Below are 18,162 nucleotides of genomic sequence, written 5' to 3'. Positions count from 1 at the left end.
GAGATCTCTGGAATATTTGGGGGAGATGAGATAAACGCCCTTTGCAAGAGAACTACAAATAATTCATATAGATACTCTGCCCTCAAGATGGAGAACATATTGGGGCTGGGGTTGTAGTTCAGTTGTAGAGCACTCGCCTAGCATGTGTGAGGCACTGGGTTCAATTCTCAGCACCACATATAAATAAATGAATAAAATAAAGGTCTAGCAACATCTAAAAATATTTTTTAAAAAGATGGAGGACTTAAATCCCCATTCCTTAACTGTGGATATTCATACACTTATATAGAATATATATTCCTTCCAGAAAGTACTGGGGATGGGGGTAGTAACTTTACAGTAAAGAAATTTGACAAAACCTACCTCAGCCGGGTGAGCAATATTTTCAGTAATAAATCTTGTAGAGAATATATACCCTTGATATATGATATGTAGTACTTTACATCTGTGATTTTCCTCCCCCAAAACCATAACTCCAATCCACTCATAAGAAAAACATCAGCTAAACCCAGTAGAGGGCCAGGCATGGTAGAGACTTAGGAGGCTAAGATGGGAGGATCACAAGTTTGAGGCCAGACTCAGCAATTTGGCAAGGCCCTGAGCAACTTACCAAAAACCCTGTCTTCACCACCTGCCTTTCTCTCTCTTTTTTTTTTTTTTTTTTTTTTTTTTGTACTGCAGATTTAACTCCCAGGGGCACTTTACCACTGAGCTAACTCCCAGCCCTTTTTCAAATTTTTATTTTATTTTGAGATGGGGGTCTTTCACTGAGTTGCTTAGAGCCTCACTATGTTGCTGAGGCTAGCCTGCAACTTGTCATCTCCTGCCTCAGCCTCCCAAGGTACTGGGATTATAGGTGTGTGCTACTGCACCTGGCATGAGGCCCAGTCTCATAATAAAAAGTAAAAAGAGCGGGGGATGTAACTCAGTTGTAAAGTGCCTTGAGTCCACCACAAAAATGATAGTCTAATTAAAATAAACAAAAACAAAAACAAAAAAATTATAACAAAAGTAAAGCCTTCAAAATATTGGGGGAATTCTTTTCAACCTAGAATTCAGTATCCAGTCATACCAACCTAAAATTTGATTTCTAAGGAGTATCCACTCAAGCATGAGGCTATAAAGGCATGTGAGGATATATTTTCAGACATGCAAGGGCTGAAAAAAAATTGCCTCATATTTACTCTTTCATAGGATACTGTTGGAGAAAGTACTTCAGCAAATCAAGAGACTTAACCATAATCCAGGAAAAATGAACCCAAACCGGAACAAATGTGAAAAAGAAATTCAGACTGGAGCTGGATAAAGCGCCATAGAAGGGAATTCTCTATATTAGTTTTCCATAACGAAGTACCACAAACTAGCTTAAAACAACAGATGTTTATTCCTTCAGTCCTGGAAACTAGAAGTTGAAATCAAAGTGTCCATGGGGCCATATTCTCTTTAAAAGTCTAGGGGACAATCTGTTCCTTGTCCCTCTCCTGAGCTTCTGATGATGGCAACAATCCTGGGTCTTCCTTGGTTTTAGATACATCACTCCAATCTGCCTCCATCTTTACATGGTGTTCTCCTGGTAGCTCTGTATCTTCACATGGCCACTTTCCCATTGTGTGTATGTTTGTGCCCAACTTTTTTCTCTTTTATAAAAATACCAGCTTGGCATGGTGGTGCACTCCTGTAATTTCAGCTGAGGAAGCTGAAGCAAGAGGGTCTCAAGTTTGAGGCCAGTCTCAGCAACTAAGTAAGGCCCTAAGCAACTTAGAAAGACCCTGTCTCCAAATAAAAAGGGCTAGGGATAGCTCAGTAGTGAAGCACCCCTAGGTTCAATCCCTAGAACTAAAAAATGAAGATTAAAAACAAACCAGACACCAGTCATAATTTCATTAAGGTGTAATTGACTCATGTAACTGGCACATGTTCAGGGCATACAATTTTTGTGTGTGTATGGTATTGGGGATTGAACTCAAGGCCTCATGCGAGAGCATACAATTTAAGTTTGAACAGATGTTTCTACCCATGAAACCCACATTACAATCAAGATAATGAACATAGCCATCATGTGCAAATTTCCGAGTATCCCTTCATAATTGCTCCCCACTTCTCTTCCATACCCCTTCCCAGCAACCTCTAATCCAATATAGTAATATTTTTCCCATTTCACACATGAGAAAACTGAGATACAGGCTGATTTACTAAACTGCCCAAAATCATACACCTTAGTCAGTGGTAGCACTGGAATTTTAGTTCAAGTTGTTTTGGCTCTAAAATCCCATCTTGGAAAAACCTGTTTTCTTCAATATGCACCATTGGCATATCCATCCCATGGACATATAGTGCTTTTTTAAAAAAGCCTATGAAAATGTTTGAGAACTAGAGGAAAAGTTCCATATCTCAAAATATGGAAACCAAACAAACATGCCACTGAAATTAAAAACCATCCAATTAAATGATTTTAAAACATAATATTATGTCAAGAAGTCACCCTTAACTCATTTCTTTGGTATTTAGAGTTCTAGATTCAGGGGCTGGGGATATAGCTCTTAAGTTCAAAGTATATTTAGTACACACCAACCCTGGGTTCCATCCCCAGCACCAAAAGAAAAAATAAGTAAGTTCTAAAGCCAGAGTTTTTAGGTTAGAATTCTATTCTGCCACTTATTAGCTATGGGCTGGGGACAAGTAACTTCAGCCTCAGGGTTACTCCTCTGTAAAGTGGACAATAATATCCACCTTACGGGGTTGGAAGAGTAGAACGAGTTAATATTTGTGAAGCACTTAAAAGAATTCTCACACAGAATAAATGTTCAATAAATGTTAGCTATAAAAGCCCCGCGCGGTGACACACACCTGTAATCCCAGATACTCCAGAGGCTGAGGCAGGAGGATTCCAAGTTTGAGATCAGCAATATAGCTCAGTGGTAGAGCACTTGCCTAGCATACCAGAGGCTCTGGGTTTGATTCCCAGCACAGCAATCAATAACCAATCAACCCATAAAAATAACAAAAATAAAAACTGGTTGGTGGCACGCCTGAAATCCCAATGGCTCGGGAGGCTGAGGCAGGAGGATTCTGAGTTCCAGGCCAGCTTCAGCAATTTAGCTAGGCCCTCAGCAATTTAGCGAGACCCTGTCTCAAAATAAAAATGACTAGGGATGTGGTTCAGTGGTTAAGGGCCCCCGGAGTTCAGTCCCCAGTAGAAAAAGAAAAAGTAAAAGCTTTTTGGTGAGGGGGAACGCAGGACGCCTGCTGGATCCTTCCCGGAAAAACGCCTTCCACCCCTGACCAGCTTCCTGGCCCCGGGGCCAGGGAAACCAGCGGAACGCAGGTGTACGAGGGCGGGGAGCCGGTCGAGCCTGGCCACTGAGGACTGTACGGCCGCGGGGGATCGGTTTGGCGGCGACACAGGACTGCTCCGAGGCCGCAGCGATGCTCCCGTCTTTGCAGGAATCGCTGGATGGGGATGAAAAGGAGCTAGAGAGCAGCGAGGAGGGTGGCTCTGCAGAGGAGCGGAAACTCGAGCCGCCGCCCAGCAGCCACTACTGTCTCTACAGCTACCGCGGAAGCAGGTGCCGGCGCCTGGCCTGGCCTGCCCGGCCGCCCCTGCGGACCCACCCCGGGCCCGCCGCCCGGCTTTACGCCCCTTCCCCGGCCCGGCGGCCTGGCAGCTCCCAAACGCCATCTTCTCCTCTCTCAGCCGAGGTCTCTGGCCCGAAGGGCCCTCCAGGTCTCACTCCGTTCTTCCCGGCTGCTAGCCCGGATTTTATGCCTGGCCTTCCCAAGCCTCTGCTGTCCTTGCCCCTGTGTCATCTCGGTCGGGCCTCTCGCCCCGGCCGTTTGTTTAGTGAAGTTCCTGCATGCTCAGTAATTTCAATTCCCATCTCCTGTCCTCTGGTCACTATCTCCCCACTTTACCCAATTTCCGTCACTTCCCCCACACACACACCGATTTTCTTTGTCCTGCTGCATCTTTTTTCTCCTCCTGGCTGATGTTCCAGGGGCTCTCTCTTGGCCCTATGCATTCTGGTTGTTGTTGTTTTAAAGAGGCGCTTCTTTAATCTTTATGTTAGGCCTTTCCTGCACCCCGTAGGTAACCTGGCGAGAGAAGGTGCTTGTCAGCTCTGTTTTATGGGTTTTCCCTGCCTTGAGGCGAGGCAATAGAGGACCCATGCACTTTAACCTTGCAGCTTTTTAGTTGACTCCTCGCCCTACCCTGCTTGCTAGAACTCCAGCTGTGGGAGCCCGTAATTGATAGCACTATTGCTTTTTTGGCTTGTAGATTGGCACAGCAACGTGGGGACAGTGATGATGGAAGCCCAAGTGGCACAAATTTGGAAACTCCCTCTGGTGATGATTTCAGGTAAAAACAGCTTTCCCATAACCCATAATGTGTTCTATCTTCTGTGCATCTCTGGCCTATAGATGTCAGTAGGTACACGGTTTCCACTGAACTTTCTCTGAGTCAAACTAGCAGTTCCTTCTATTCCTTAGGAACCTCTCTTGATTTCCTCTTGGGGCATTCACTGGAGGCAGGGGCAAATCCAAATACTAATAGTACCCCTGTGATTAACCAGAGAGAACTGTTCTTTAGTTAGAATTTCAGTAAAAATTTCAATATCAGATTGATATCAAGATTTGAATTTAAGCCCTTTTTCCCTCCCCACTTTGAATATTCTTTAGTAGCTCTTCTACCATACACTAGAATGTAAACTCCAGGATAGCAGGATTATCTCATTGATGTCTCCCTGTCTTGTCCTTTGAGTAGTGCCTGGCACAAGGTAGACATTTAATACATTGTTATTAAATGCATGAATGAATGCACCTTGACACTTAATGCAAAATTAGATGCAGTACAAAAATATTTAAAAATGGATGATTTAAGGAATTTTTCATGTGTCATAGTAATATGTATGTACACATTTTAAAGTCCTGGGGCTGGTCATGTAGCTCAGTGGTAGAGCACTCGCCTAGCACTCATGAGGCCCTGGGTTTGCTCCCCACACCAGAAACAAAACAAAAATCCTTCATCTTTTAGAAATATATAGTAAGAAATTAATGTATGAAGTCATTTCTGGGACATGCTGCAGAATTATCTGAGATTGGGGGAATAGTATGTGTGTAAAGATGAAATAAGGTGGCCATGAGCTGATAACTGTTGAAACTTGCTCATGGGAACATAAGAACTTACTGTTCTACTTTTTATGTTAAATTTTCCATAGTATAAATTAAAACAAAAGACCTGGAGAAGTATTGGGTTCATATTCTCTATTGTGAAGGCTGGTGATAGAAGACCTTTGGTCTGGGGTTGTAGCTTAGTGGAAAAGGGCTTGTCTAGCATGTACGAGGCACTGAATTCAACTCTTAGCACCACATAAAAATAAATAATGCTGGGCGCAGTGGCGCACGACTGTAATCCCCCAGCGGCTTGGGAGGCTGAGGCAGGAGAATCACAAGTTCAAAGCCAGCCTCAGCAAAAGTGAGTGACAACTCAGTAAGACCTTGTCTCTAAATAAAATACAAAATAGGACTGGGGATGTAGCTCAGTGGTTGAGTGCCCCTGAGTTCAATCCCCGGTACCCAATAAATAAATAAATAAAATAAAGGTATTGTGTCCATCTACAACTAAAAAAAAAAAAAAAAAAAAAAAAAAAACCAAAACTTTAAAAAAGACCTTTTCTTTCTGAATATTCAAGTTAGAATATAAGTAGCTTTTATTTATATTCTAATCTAAAATTGAAATTGTGTTTTTTAATTCAGAGACACCAAGCTGCTGTGTTTATTTATGGAGAGTAGGAGGATGGAGAATTTTGGAAAGAGAAGGTAGGAAATAGTGACATAGTAGACTATAGTGACAACTGGACAGCAGTTAGGGCTGCTTGAATCCAGTATCATTAATTTAACATGAATCTCAATACCATGGACATGGACTTTTATCCAAACACATTCCACTGTTTGGTTGCAGAGTAGGTGGAGAACTGGACTAACTAGGGCTGAAGTTTTGCTAAGTATTCAGTGAGGTGAAAACAAAGCAGTTGAAGGAGAATGTGCACAGTACTCATTTTTTTTAATATTGTTTTTTAGTTGTAGATGGACACAAAACCTTTATTTCATTTATTTATTTTTATGTGGTGCTGAGGATCAAACCCAGTGCCTCACAGGTGCTCGGCAAGCACTCTACCACTGAGCCAGAACCCCAGCCCAGTACTCAATTTTTATATATCAATTATACTTCAATAAAGTTGAAAAGGAAAAAAAGAAGAATGTGTGCAGGGGTGTGATTATAATACTGACCAGCAAATTTAAGCTGAGTAAGAAGAGAGTAAGTGAGGAGAGGAGAAACTTGAGGCACTGTGAAGAAGAGAATCAGTGGGTTCAAGATTCCAGTGGCGAACCAGGTGTGGTGGTGCGTACCAGGTATGGTGGTGCACACCTGTAATCCCAGTGACTCAGGAGGCTGAGACAGGAGGGACACAAGTTCCAGGCCAGCCTCAGCCACTTAATGAGACCCTTTTTCAAAATAAAAAAATAAAAAAGGGCTGGGGTTGTAGTTCAGTGGCAAAGTCCCCCTAGTTAGATCTCAGTACCAAAGGGGGAAAAAAAAAAAAGATTCCAGTGGTGTGCCAGGATTGGAGAGAACAAGCTGGAAAGATAGTAATATTTTAAACTGTTTGATAATAGGTCACACTTGATGACGTACATTCCTAGAGGCCTTACTGTTGTTGCTCAACTTTCAGTTACTCACAGAATGCTGAAATAATCAACTGAAGGAGGAAAGGTTCATTTTGGCTCACGGTTTCAGAGGTTTCAGCCCATTGCCTTTGAGCCTCTGGCACTACATCATGGCAGGGGCACATGGCAGAGAAGCCTGTTTACCTCACGGCTGCTACAAAGCAAGAGAGAGAGGAGGAGGAGGAGGAAGAGGCGGCAGCGGCGGCCAGGATCATAATATCCCCATCATGGGCATGCCCCCAATGAATGCCCCAATGACCTAATTTTCTCCAACAAGGCCCCCACCTCCCAGTAGCACCAAACTGTTAGCATATAGGCCTTTGGGGGACTTTCTAAATCCAAACTATGGCACTAACCAATGGGTCAGGTAGATAGCCTTCTTAGGTCCTTAAGAGAGACTCTGACTTTTGTCTCATTCTGTCTGACTCATGGTTGTGAATGCACTAGTACACTGGTAAAGAATGTATGTCTTTCATTTGTTAAGCCTCTCCTTGGTGGATACTAATTTGCCATCTGAAGTGGAGCCAGAGCTGCGCAGTTTCATTGCTAAGCGTCTTTCAAAGGGAGCCATCTTTGAAGGGCTGGGTAATGTTGCATCTATAGAGCTGAGGTAAGTGCAAAATGTGCTGTGTCCTGAGTTTTTGTTTCTGAGCTAAATGTGAGAAGTGATGGGAAACTCTAAAATTTCTCCTACTAGAATTGCCCAGTTTATTGTTGTTTTCTAGCAATCCAAGTGCTGAGATTCACACATAAACCTTTGTGGAATGGGATTAACTGAATGTAGAGACACTGGCACCTACATGTACTTTATATAGTTCTGTACTTAGAAGAGTTAAAACCAAAATTGCATATTTTACAGTTATAAAATGTTTTCCCAAACTTTGGTACATTTCTCCTTACAAAGAGGAGATACAGCAGTACTTTTATTTGCATTTTTCAAGTAAGGAAATAAACTCAGAGAAGTTAAATGGGCTGCCTAAGGTTACAGGGCTGGGTACCTTGGTGGAGTTCAGGTTTAAACATAGGCATTCTCAGTCCAAGTCCAGTTGCCTTTCCATTACACCTCTTGATTATAATTCGCTTCAGATCATGAAGCTGGCATATAAGAGTATGAGGCCATGGCCCAAGCATAAGGCCACGGGACAAACCTGGATCATCTGCCTGGAGCATCAGTGATTTGTGAAGGGTTGGGGAAGTGGAGGAATATTATTTTTTCTTCTTTTTATTTATTTATTTTTTTTTACAACTCTGTAAAGCTCTCTCTTGTTTTTTTATTTATTTATTTACTTTTTATTATAAACAAATGGAATACATGTTGTTTCATGTTACATGGAGTAAAGGCATACCATTTGTGTAATCATAAATTTACATAGGGTAATGTTTGATTCATTCTGTTTTTTTTTTCCCTTCCCCCACCCCTCCCACCCCTCTTTTCCCTCTATACAGTCCTTCCTTCCTCCATTCTTGCCCCCCTCCCTAACCCTAACCCCTCCCACCCCCCATTATGTGTCATCATCTGCTTATCAGCGAGATCATTCGACCTTTGGTTTTTTGATATTGGCTTATCTCACTTAGCATGATATTCTCCAATTTCATCCATTTGCCTGCAAATGCCATCATTCTTTATGGCTGAGTAATATTCTTTTTATTCTTTTTAGACATACATGACAGTAGAGTGTATTTTGACATATTATACATACCTAGAGTATACCTTCCCCTTCTTGTGGTTGTACATGATGTGGAGTTATACTGGTTGTGTATTCATATATGAACATAGGAAAGTTATGTCCGATTCATTCTTCTTTCATATTCCTATCCCACTCCCTTCCGTTCATTCACCTCTGTCTAATCCAAAGTACTTCTATTCTTCCCTTACTCCCTCACCCTACTTGTGTGTTAGCGTCCACATATCTGAGAGAACATTGGCCTTTGGTTTTTTGAGATTGGCTTATTTCACTTAGCATGATAGTCTTCCAGTTCCATCCATATACCAGCAAATGCCATAATTTCAAGGAATATGTTTACATTCATGTAAATACGTGTATACTATGAACAAGAGTGAAATTTGCCTAAAATTTTCACACAACATAGGAGAATTCAAAGAAAAGTTCATCTCTGTTAGGGGCTACTTTAGCTAAAGCCCATCTAGGGTGTACATTCATGTTCCTCTGCTGTTAAGAGTAAACTGACAGGTCTGAGAAACTCTGAAGTAGTGGGCAGTCTAAAGGTATTGCTAGATCAAGATGACCAGGGTTCAGAGTAGTTCACAGAATAAGGTGCCTGAGTTACCAAAATATTACATTTTACTCTTTTCTTTTTCAGAATTCCAGGTTATCAAGTTGGTTGTTATTATTGCCTTTTCCAACAAGAAAAACTGCTTCCTGAAACAGCAACAGTGGGCTCTGAATGTAACACTTCAGAGTATGTGGTCTGTTTTTTAGGAGGTTCTGAAAAAGGCCTTGAGCTATATCCTTTCTTTGGTCCTAGGGAATCAGGAAGGAGAATGTGGGGAGGCAAGTAGAGGAGTTATCTACATCCTCTCCAAGCTTCTCTGCCCTTACATATGTGCTTGAATTTCATACCTCCTGTGGCCATTTGCCTTGGCTTGTTTTAATTTACAGTTTGTGTTATTTGAGCAATTTCACATTTCCTGTTGAGAGATAAGACATTGTCTTGATTATTCACTCTTTATTACTTCCTTAAGAATGTACTTTCAGGCTTGAACTGGACAAGTACATTCAAGGGCTAAAAAATAACATGAATTGTGAGGTAAGATAATAGATTTAAAATTCTATAAGACTGAAATGATTAATCAACCATGGCTTCTGTACTTGTCAAGTCATATAGGAAGATAGAAAGACAACTGAATTCTAAAAACTTTACCTTATAGGCTGTCCATTGACTAATTTATCCAAACCTTTTTAAAAACTATGCTTTCAACTTGGAGCAGTTGTTGAAGTTACGACTCTCATAAATTTATCAGCATTATCCATAACAATAGTTCCTTTTATTTGTCATGTTCATCCAAGATACTGCAGGAAGAAAGGAAGGAATGGATTAGGGATGAGCCAGGGATTCAAGTATGGGGAAGCTGCTTTCTCAGACTGGGGCTCTTACTGTGTGACACTAGTCTCCAGAAAGCAGCACAGCTGAAAGCCAGATGTGCTCATGATGGCATGTCTGAGAAGTAGACTTGAGTTTTGATGAGTTCTTTCTTTTTCTTAACCTTTTGAGTACAAATAGCTTACCTATTTACATCCCTTTAGTCATTCAGTAGTCAATAAGGTCTTGCTGTGCATGTTTCAGACACTATACCAGGTGCTGGGACAATGCAGATAAATTGAGAGAACCACCAATGCAGTGGGGAAAGATGGCCATGTAAATGCCCAACTCCTCCCAAAGAAGAATAGCATGGGACTCTACTAATTCAGGCTCCCAGGAAAGCTGTATCACAATTCCTTTTTTTGAATTGGTGGTATTAGCTTTAAAAAGGAGGTGTCTGTCCTAGTTTTCACTGTTAGTATGGTGGAGGGAAAAAGTCCATAACAGGAAGGCTTATGCAGTATTAAAGCAATGATGTTCTCTCTTGATCTAGGAAAGGGGCCTGGAAAACCACACCAAGGCTTATCTGAACAACTGGTTTGAGGATGTTGTTTGCCCAATCCAAAGGGTTGTTCTTCTTTTTCAGGAGAAACTTACCTTTCTGCTACATGCGGTAAGTATTGCCCAAACATGAGCATTTCCTTAATCGAGAATCACTTTGGCAGAGTTTTTTATTTTTTGAGGTACTGGGGATTGAATCCAGGGCCTCGTGCTTGCCAGGCAAGTGCTGTGTCACTGAGCTACATCCCCAGCCCTTTTTGTTTTTAAGATAGGGTCTTTAAATTGACCAGGCTGTCCTTGAACTTGCACCCCTCCTATCTTAGCCTCCCCAGTATCTGATATTACAGGCATGCACCATGGCTGGTTAGAGTTTGGATTATCTGGAGACATATTCACTTTCTCTGAATATTACTTTTTCCCCATTCATTTAAACTATGCTTGCTGTCAGGATAGAGCACACTTTATTTATTCAGATCTAGAAGATTATTTACAAAGGTAAAATTGAATTGCAAATGCCTACTGAGTCTTCCTAATAGGATAAAATATTTTTAAATAATTACTTTCTGAAATGATCTAAGAGAGGTAATTTCCAAAATATTTTGTAAAGGAAAACAAAATTCTAGTGATTTTAACTATATAAAAATTTAGCAAGGAGCTGCTAAACCAGGCTCTGGAGAGCTTATGGGCTATGCCCATTAATCATTGTCTGGTAAGGTGGTTACTGGGAGTGGTGACATTTGGTCATGAGTGGCTGCTCAATAAGGGAAACTGGAAGACATATCAATCAGGCTTTATTTTTCTCTCATAGGCTTTGAGTTATACTCCTGTTGAGGTTAAAGAATCAGATGAAAAAACAAAGAGAGACATTAACAGGTAAAGAACATAGTTTTTGCAAAGGAGAATCTTTTCCACAGCAAGCCTGACTTATACGTTTTTTTTAAAACCCTCCCTGCTCCAGTGCAGAATGATTCCGTTTTCTCCCTCCCAGAGTCCAATACCGTTTGTGAAAAAAGTCTTGTGTGTTTGGCAGGTTTCTAAGTGTGGCCAGTCTTCAGGGACTAATTCATGAAGGCACCATGACATCTTTGTGCATGGCCATGACAGAACAGCAGCATAAGTCAGTAGTCATCGATTGCAGTGGCTCTCAGCCTAAGTTCTCCAATGCAGGTGAGCCATAATCTCTGGACTTCTCGTGAGTCTCCCTCTTTGCATTGAAAATAAAGGATACAAACATATCCTTCTTGCCTACCTTGTACAGTTGTTCATGGCTATCCCAAGCTAGCTGAAATAATAGTAATTCTAGAAACATGGAAATGAAGTAATGCCTAGCAATTCCACTCCTAGATATACAGAGAAACTCATATATGTGTGTACAAGGAGACAAATACAAAAATATTCATAAAAACATTATTTGAAATTACAAAAAATCGGGAATAACTTAAATGTGTACAACACTGGTGATACATGCTATGGCATATTATAGAGCAGTTGAAAATGAACGTACCAGAGATGACCTACGTTAGAATAGCTCTCAAACATATTATTCAGTGAAAAACAATGAAAAAATATATAAAGGGCTGGGCATGGCGGTGCACACCTATAATCTCAACGACTCATGAGACAGAGGCAGGAGGATTGCAAGTTCAAGGCCAGTCTCAGCAATTTAGTGAGGACATAAGCAACTTAGTGAGACCCTGTTTCAAAAAATAAAAAGGTCTGGGGATGTGCCTCAGTAGTACCTGGTTCAATCCCTGGTACCAAAAACAACAACAACAACAACAAAATAGATACATAAAGGTTTTAACATATGCAAAATAATAACACATAGGCTTAGAGATACAAAGGGATATAGCAAAATTTTAGAGAACTATGTGGGAATGATAATCCTTTCTGATGGGAAAAGAAGGGGATGTGACTGAGGCATGTGAGGGGCTTCAACCATCTTCGTATTTCTTAACCATATAGGGAGCACACTTTTTTTTATAAATAAATATTATAAAAATATTTAATATTTGAAAAGTTCATTATAAACACATTATAAAGAAATAACTGTCTTGTATTTTGTAGAATGGCATTATTTTTTATTTAATTTCTCTAAATATTTTGTAGGAAGCAACCGGTTTTGTGAGGATTGGATGCAGGCTTTTTTAAATGGTGCCGAAGGGGGTAACCCTTTTCTGTTCCGACAAGTACTGGAGAACTTTAAATTAAAGGTAATTAATTGGCTATGTGCCAAGGGCCACATACAATTTTTTTGTCTGAATTTTAATTAGTACCAGTGATAGGATAACAAATCTGTTTTACAGTTGTGATGTCTATTAAATAAGATATTCTCAAAATGAAATCATCAGAAAGCATTTGCTTTTAATTTTTCAATAGCTTCTGCATACATATAATTTCATCACTTCCAGTAAATTGGGTTGAATGCTTACTTATATTAAGGAAGCTTAGTGATGTATTTTAGTTGCAAAGCACAAAAAAAGTGGTTCAAAATTCTGATGGGAGTATTGTCACCTTGTTTAGGAGATTTTTTTCAAATATTTTTACTTTCTATATAAGATTTGACTCTGCCAAAGGTGAAGCATATTAACAATAAAGATGATAGAAATGTTTAAAACGAAAAGCAAACAGTTGAGAACATATATTGAGTTCTCAGCTGGATAGGAGGTATTTTTCAAGCTTCATTATTATCTCACTAAACACATATTTAACTAGGTAATCTTTTTCTAGGCCATACAAGACACAAACAATTTGAAGAGATTTATCCGACAGGCAGAAATGAATCATTATGCTTTGTTTAAATGTTACATGTTCCTAAAGAACTGTGGTAGCGGAGATATCCTTTTGAAGATTGTTAAAGTGGAACACGAAGAAATGCCTGAAGCCAAAAATGTGGTAGCTGTCCTTGAAGAATTCATGAAAGAAGCTCTTGCCCAAGGTTTTTGATCATGTTTTGAGACAACTGCTTCGTGAAGTTGTGTGTTCAAGCCTTGGTGTTTGAAATTGCAGTTGTTAATAATTGTTCATAGGATTACTATTTAGGATTATTTGAATCTTACCAGATATTTTTTCTTTTTGTACTTTAAATTTTAACTTAATTAAACATAAAAATCTGAGGAATGTCTTTATGGAGTCCTATATCGAGATGCATGTTAGAATTGTGGAATTTTAGTCTATTGCTGGTCCCATAAATTCTAAACTTCAGAAATGTGTTGTCTAAGGTGGATGTGGTGATGCACACCTGTAATCCCCGTGATTAGGGAGGCTGTGGCAGGAGGATCACTTGGTTCAAAGCCAGCCTCATTAGTAAGGGCCCTAAGCAACATAGCGAGACCCTGTCTCTAAATTAAATATAAAAAGGGCTGGGGATGTGGTTCAGTGGTGAAGTGCTCCTTGATTCAATCCCTGGTACCTAAATAAATAATAAAAAATGAATGTGTTGCCTTAAAAACTTCAGAGGTACTTTTGTGGCTTCTCTCAGAAGTTTGCTGCAGTATTTACAATTTTTCTTCCCAGAAAAGATCATAGAACTTCTTTCTCAATAGATTGTAGTTTTTTTTTTTAAAAAATGTAATCCCAGTCATAGGAGGATTAGCACCACTGCACCATTTCATAGATTCATGCATCCTGTGGGTACCTGATGCACTTTCTTTTTTTTTTTTTTTTTTGTCTGATTAATTGTTGGCTTGGATGATGAAACCAGCTTTTAAGTCAATATGCAAATAAATCATAAGTGTATAAGAAATTACATAAGCTTCAAAAATAGATGCACTAGCTTCAAGATAAAACGTTAGTCCTGATGGAAAGCTGCTGCAGAACTGGCGCCCATCACCACTTTTCTTCATTAATTTGTTCACAGATATTTGCCAGTATTTTTTTTCCCTTTTACATGAAAATGCCAGAGTTTTTAAACAGTGTTGAATAAACAAAGTACATAAGTTTTACAAACAAACTGTAAGATAAGGAATGCAAACAGATTCTTCCTATCAGAGTTACTCATTGATTTTATTTTTTGTACATTTGTTACACGCCTCAGATTGTTTTACTCTGAATCAATTCAAAGTGCTCTCAGCTAGCCATTTATAATTCCCATGGAAGCCAACGGTAGCCACACACATATTTGTTCTGCATAGCTCTTTAATAAATTCATTTGATAATGATTTTTGTTTAGAAGATCAGAAGTCTTATGTTGTCACTGCCTTCAGGATGTTCAGAGGAACACAAGCCTGTAAAACTGAGCAACTCATAAATGGCTGTAAATTCACATTAAGTGCTGAGTTTTAACTTTCAAAATGACTGACAATGGCCTTCTGCTTTCTCCTCTACAGAAGTCAGTCTAGGGACATGATTCACCAAGCCCTTACTTTTTGTTTAATGAGAAATACAATTCAAGATCTTCATAAATGCTTCCATATGGTTTTAAAGTTTAATAACTTGGATTATAGGTTGTATGGGAAAAAAATCTAAGCATTTTTTTTAATAGTATTCAGGATGACTATGAAAGATAAGCAATTTTATGACATTATCCTGGAATCTCTAGAATCTATCATTTTCCTTTTTTTCTTGTTTTGTTTTCTTTTTCGAATGCACTTGGTTGCCCAGTTGGAAATCAGTTTTTTAAATAATCAACATTTTGAGTCTGTAAAATATATTTTTCATTTATAAATTTGTATGTCATTCAAGAGTTCATGTTGTAAATGGCTTTTAAAAGCAAATGGATTGTTGGGCACAGTGGTGCACACTTTTAATCCCAGCAACTTGGGAGATTGAGGCAGGAGGATCACAAGTTCAAGGCCAGTCTGGGCAACTTAGCAAGACCACAGTGTCTCAAAATAAAAGGACAAGGATTATAGCCCAGGAGAAAAGTACCCCTGAATTCAATCCCCAGTACTACAAAAATAACGATAAAGCAAATGTATTATCTGCTTCAACTTATTTATGGATATAGGCAAAGTATAATTATATATTGTCTGTATATATGTATTTTTTGTAATGTACACTCACTATATTACATAGTTGTAGACAGTAATCTTATTTTTAAAATAAGTCTGACATTCTATATCACTATTATAGACAAAGAAAAGGATGTCATGGAATTGAATGTTGTGTTCATCATGAGAAGAAACTCAGCTCATGTCAAGAAACATGTACTGTATTCACATTTTAATAAGCTAATGTATTAATGTTTAAAGTCATAAAAAGTGCCAGGTGTGGTGGCACAAACCTGTAATCCCAGCTACTGAGGTTAAGGGAGGAGGAGGATTCAAAGTTTGAGCTCAGCCTGGGAAATTTGTGAGACCCTGTTTGAAAATAAAAAAAAAAAAAGGGCTGGGATATAGCTCAGTAAGGGCCCCTGAGTTTGATCCACGGTACTGCAAAATAATAATAATAAAGTTGTAAAAAGTATTTGTTCAGACGAATAAATTTATGTATTCTTTATGTGTTATACACAGATAAAATGTTTATCATGTACCAAAAATGGTCCGTTTATCTGTAATTGTATTTGTAATAAAACCTAGCTTCTAACCAAGACAGCCATTTTCACTTCATAAGCTCAGCAGGCCTTACATTTGTATTTATTCCCAGCAAGTTTGTGGGGGAACTTGTTATACTAAGAATGTGTTGGAGAAAATCAAATTACCTGCTGAGATACACCTTTCTGCATCCTGTAGGAGGCACCAGGAAGTGTAAGAGCAATTTCTATCACAGTGTTTTATTCACTGTTCAGTTAAGTTACACCTGTAGAATGCAGTAGCCCAAGTCACATCCTTTCATTCTCATTGTTAACTGTGACAGAATGCCTGTCCTTTACCAGAGGATCACTTATACCAGATGCTAGGCAAGACTGCAGACTTCTCAAGAAATAAGATTCAGTTAGTAGGATTGCGTTTTCCTAACCATGTGCTTTCTCAGTTAACAGAAACTCCACTGGTTTTGATGCAATCTTTCTACTTGGCCGTCTCAGAGCAGCTCAGTTCTCTTAACTGCTGAAGTTCCTACCTGCCTCAGAGACTTTGAATCATGTGGACAGATTGCTGAGGTGGCATAAATGCCAAGATTCTGGAAATTGGGGTTGATGGATCGACAGCTGTGGGTTTTCTTCTAAGCTACTTCTGGGAGGGCTGACAAGTAGAGGGCCTATTAAGTGAACTCCAAGCAAATGTTCCAAGGTTTATTTACTATTACTGAATGGTCATAGCCCTAATGCAATGAGATTTGCCCTTTAAATAAACATTCTGACACATCTATGTTTAGTGTTTTTAAAGTCCTATACAAATATCTAAGGACTGACAGCATTGAACCAGACATCTTGGGTAGGAATCCAGCCGTGCCATCAATTACGAGCAAGTGACTAAACTACTCTAAACCTTCCCCTTGTGTATAAACCATGGGGCTATTTATACCCACTTCATATAAAGTAGCTGTGAAATGTTTACTTCAGTGCCTAGCTCATAGTAGGTGCTCAGTAAAATTGTTTTTGTTTTCTTTCTTTCAGTTCTAGAGATTGAACCCAGGGACACTTTATCACTGAGCTACATCTCCAGCCCTTTGTATTTTTTATTTTGAGATAGGGTCTTGCTAAGTTGCTGAGGCTGGCCTCAAATTTGCAATCCTCCTGCCTCAGCCTCCCAAGTCACTGGAATTTCAGGTATGTGCCCCCACACCTGGCAAAATTGTTGTTTCTTTTGTAGTACTAGAGATTGAACCCAGGGCCTTGCACATGCCAGGCAAGCATTTTACCAGAATCACATCTCTAGCCCTGTTTTTTTTTTTTTTTTTTTTAATATTTATATACTTATTATTATACCTTATTAAGTTATTGGAAAAACGAGAATTTGATAGAGGGAGGAACCAGAAAAGTAAAAAGTGAAATGGAAGGCCTAATGCCTCCTCCCCAAGGAGCTTGCCTTGAAATGCTTCAGATACTGGAGCCTGGAACTGACTTACTGAAACACCTGTGCTCAGATAGGCTCCTGGTTTTTCCTTCTAGGGAAGTCGGTAATCCACACTCCAACTAGAAGTGATTCCTTTCACTGTTAAGCCTGAACTGCACTCTATTTGTTCTGGGGTGGCTTCTGCAGCATTTAGAAATATATCAAAAGAATACACAGGAAACTGACATAAAAGAACACTTGGGGAAACAACCCTCATGCTGAATTTAACAGGCAGTTTAATCTTCAAACTGAAACAGAACGACAGCATTACACACACTGGCACCAATTTAGAAAAGTTAGTGGAAACTCTTCATTTCCCAGGCCTCACCTGTTCAAAGCCAGCCTGACTGCTTAACTTCCCAGCCCGACTTCACCCCTAACAGTCAGGCTCCTTTAATTTCCCTGTCTATATGTGAACTGGTCTTACCCTCCTTACCCTGAGAACAATCCTGTCCCTCAAGATGAAGATGCTGATGGCCCCTAGAAGGATCTGAAGACTAGTCTACTCAGATGGAGAAGGAAGTCCCTAGGATATTTCCAAGATTTCATAATGATTACAGTATTAATCTGTCCTAGAGGTACATGAGTGGGAGGGAGGGCAGGGCACCCACCAGGATGCTGGCACAGAGGGTCCTGACCTGCAGCCAGGGATGCATTTCCTCATTCACTGCCACCTACCCCCACAATCATCCACAGAATGGTCTACATATGTGCATTTTATGGGAAGAGCAATCAGCTTTCACCAACCACTCCGGAGTCCAGCAATTCAGTGAAGTAGCACTGAGTTAGAAAAACTGGTTCCAAACACTGATGCCCCATCTGTATTTATGAATCGTCAATCGGCCACCACTGTTCCTCACTGTCTCCCTCCCAGCCACCCTGAATCAGGCCCAGACAA

The 18,162-nt window shown here is 39.8% G+C and overlaps 1 protein-coding gene across 1 annotated transcript; it reads left to right on the top strand.

Moving 5' to 3' along the window:
- Positions 1-3,345: 3,345 nt before the first annotated feature.
- Positions 3,346-13,445, top strand: C3H17orf75 (chromosome 3 C17orf75 homolog). The gene is made up of 10 exons (XM_047546579.1): positions 3,346-3,566; positions 4,277-4,357; positions 7,211-7,336; positions 9,049-9,192; positions 9,438-9,495; positions 10,322-10,441; positions 11,138-11,202; positions 11,360-11,496; positions 12,439-12,542; positions 13,060-13,445. Exons 1-10 carry the CDS (start codon positions 3,427-3,429, stop codon positions 13,273-13,275), a joined length of 1,191 nt encoding a protein of 396 aa, XP_047402535.1. The 5' UTR covers positions 3,346-3,426; the 3' UTR covers positions 13,276-13,445.
- Positions 13,446-18,162: the final 4,717 nt, after the last annotated feature.

Source organism: Sciurus carolinensis, chromosome 3 (genome assembly GCF_902686445.1).
Source record: "Sciurus carolinensis chromosome 3, mSciCar1.2, whole genome shotgun sequence".
NCBI lineage: Eukaryota > Metazoa > Chordata > Mammalia > Rodentia > Sciuridae > Sciurus > Sciurus carolinensis.
The sequence above is the reverse complement of the archived record's forward strand: the minus strand, read 5'-3'. Positions and strand labels throughout refer to the sequence as shown.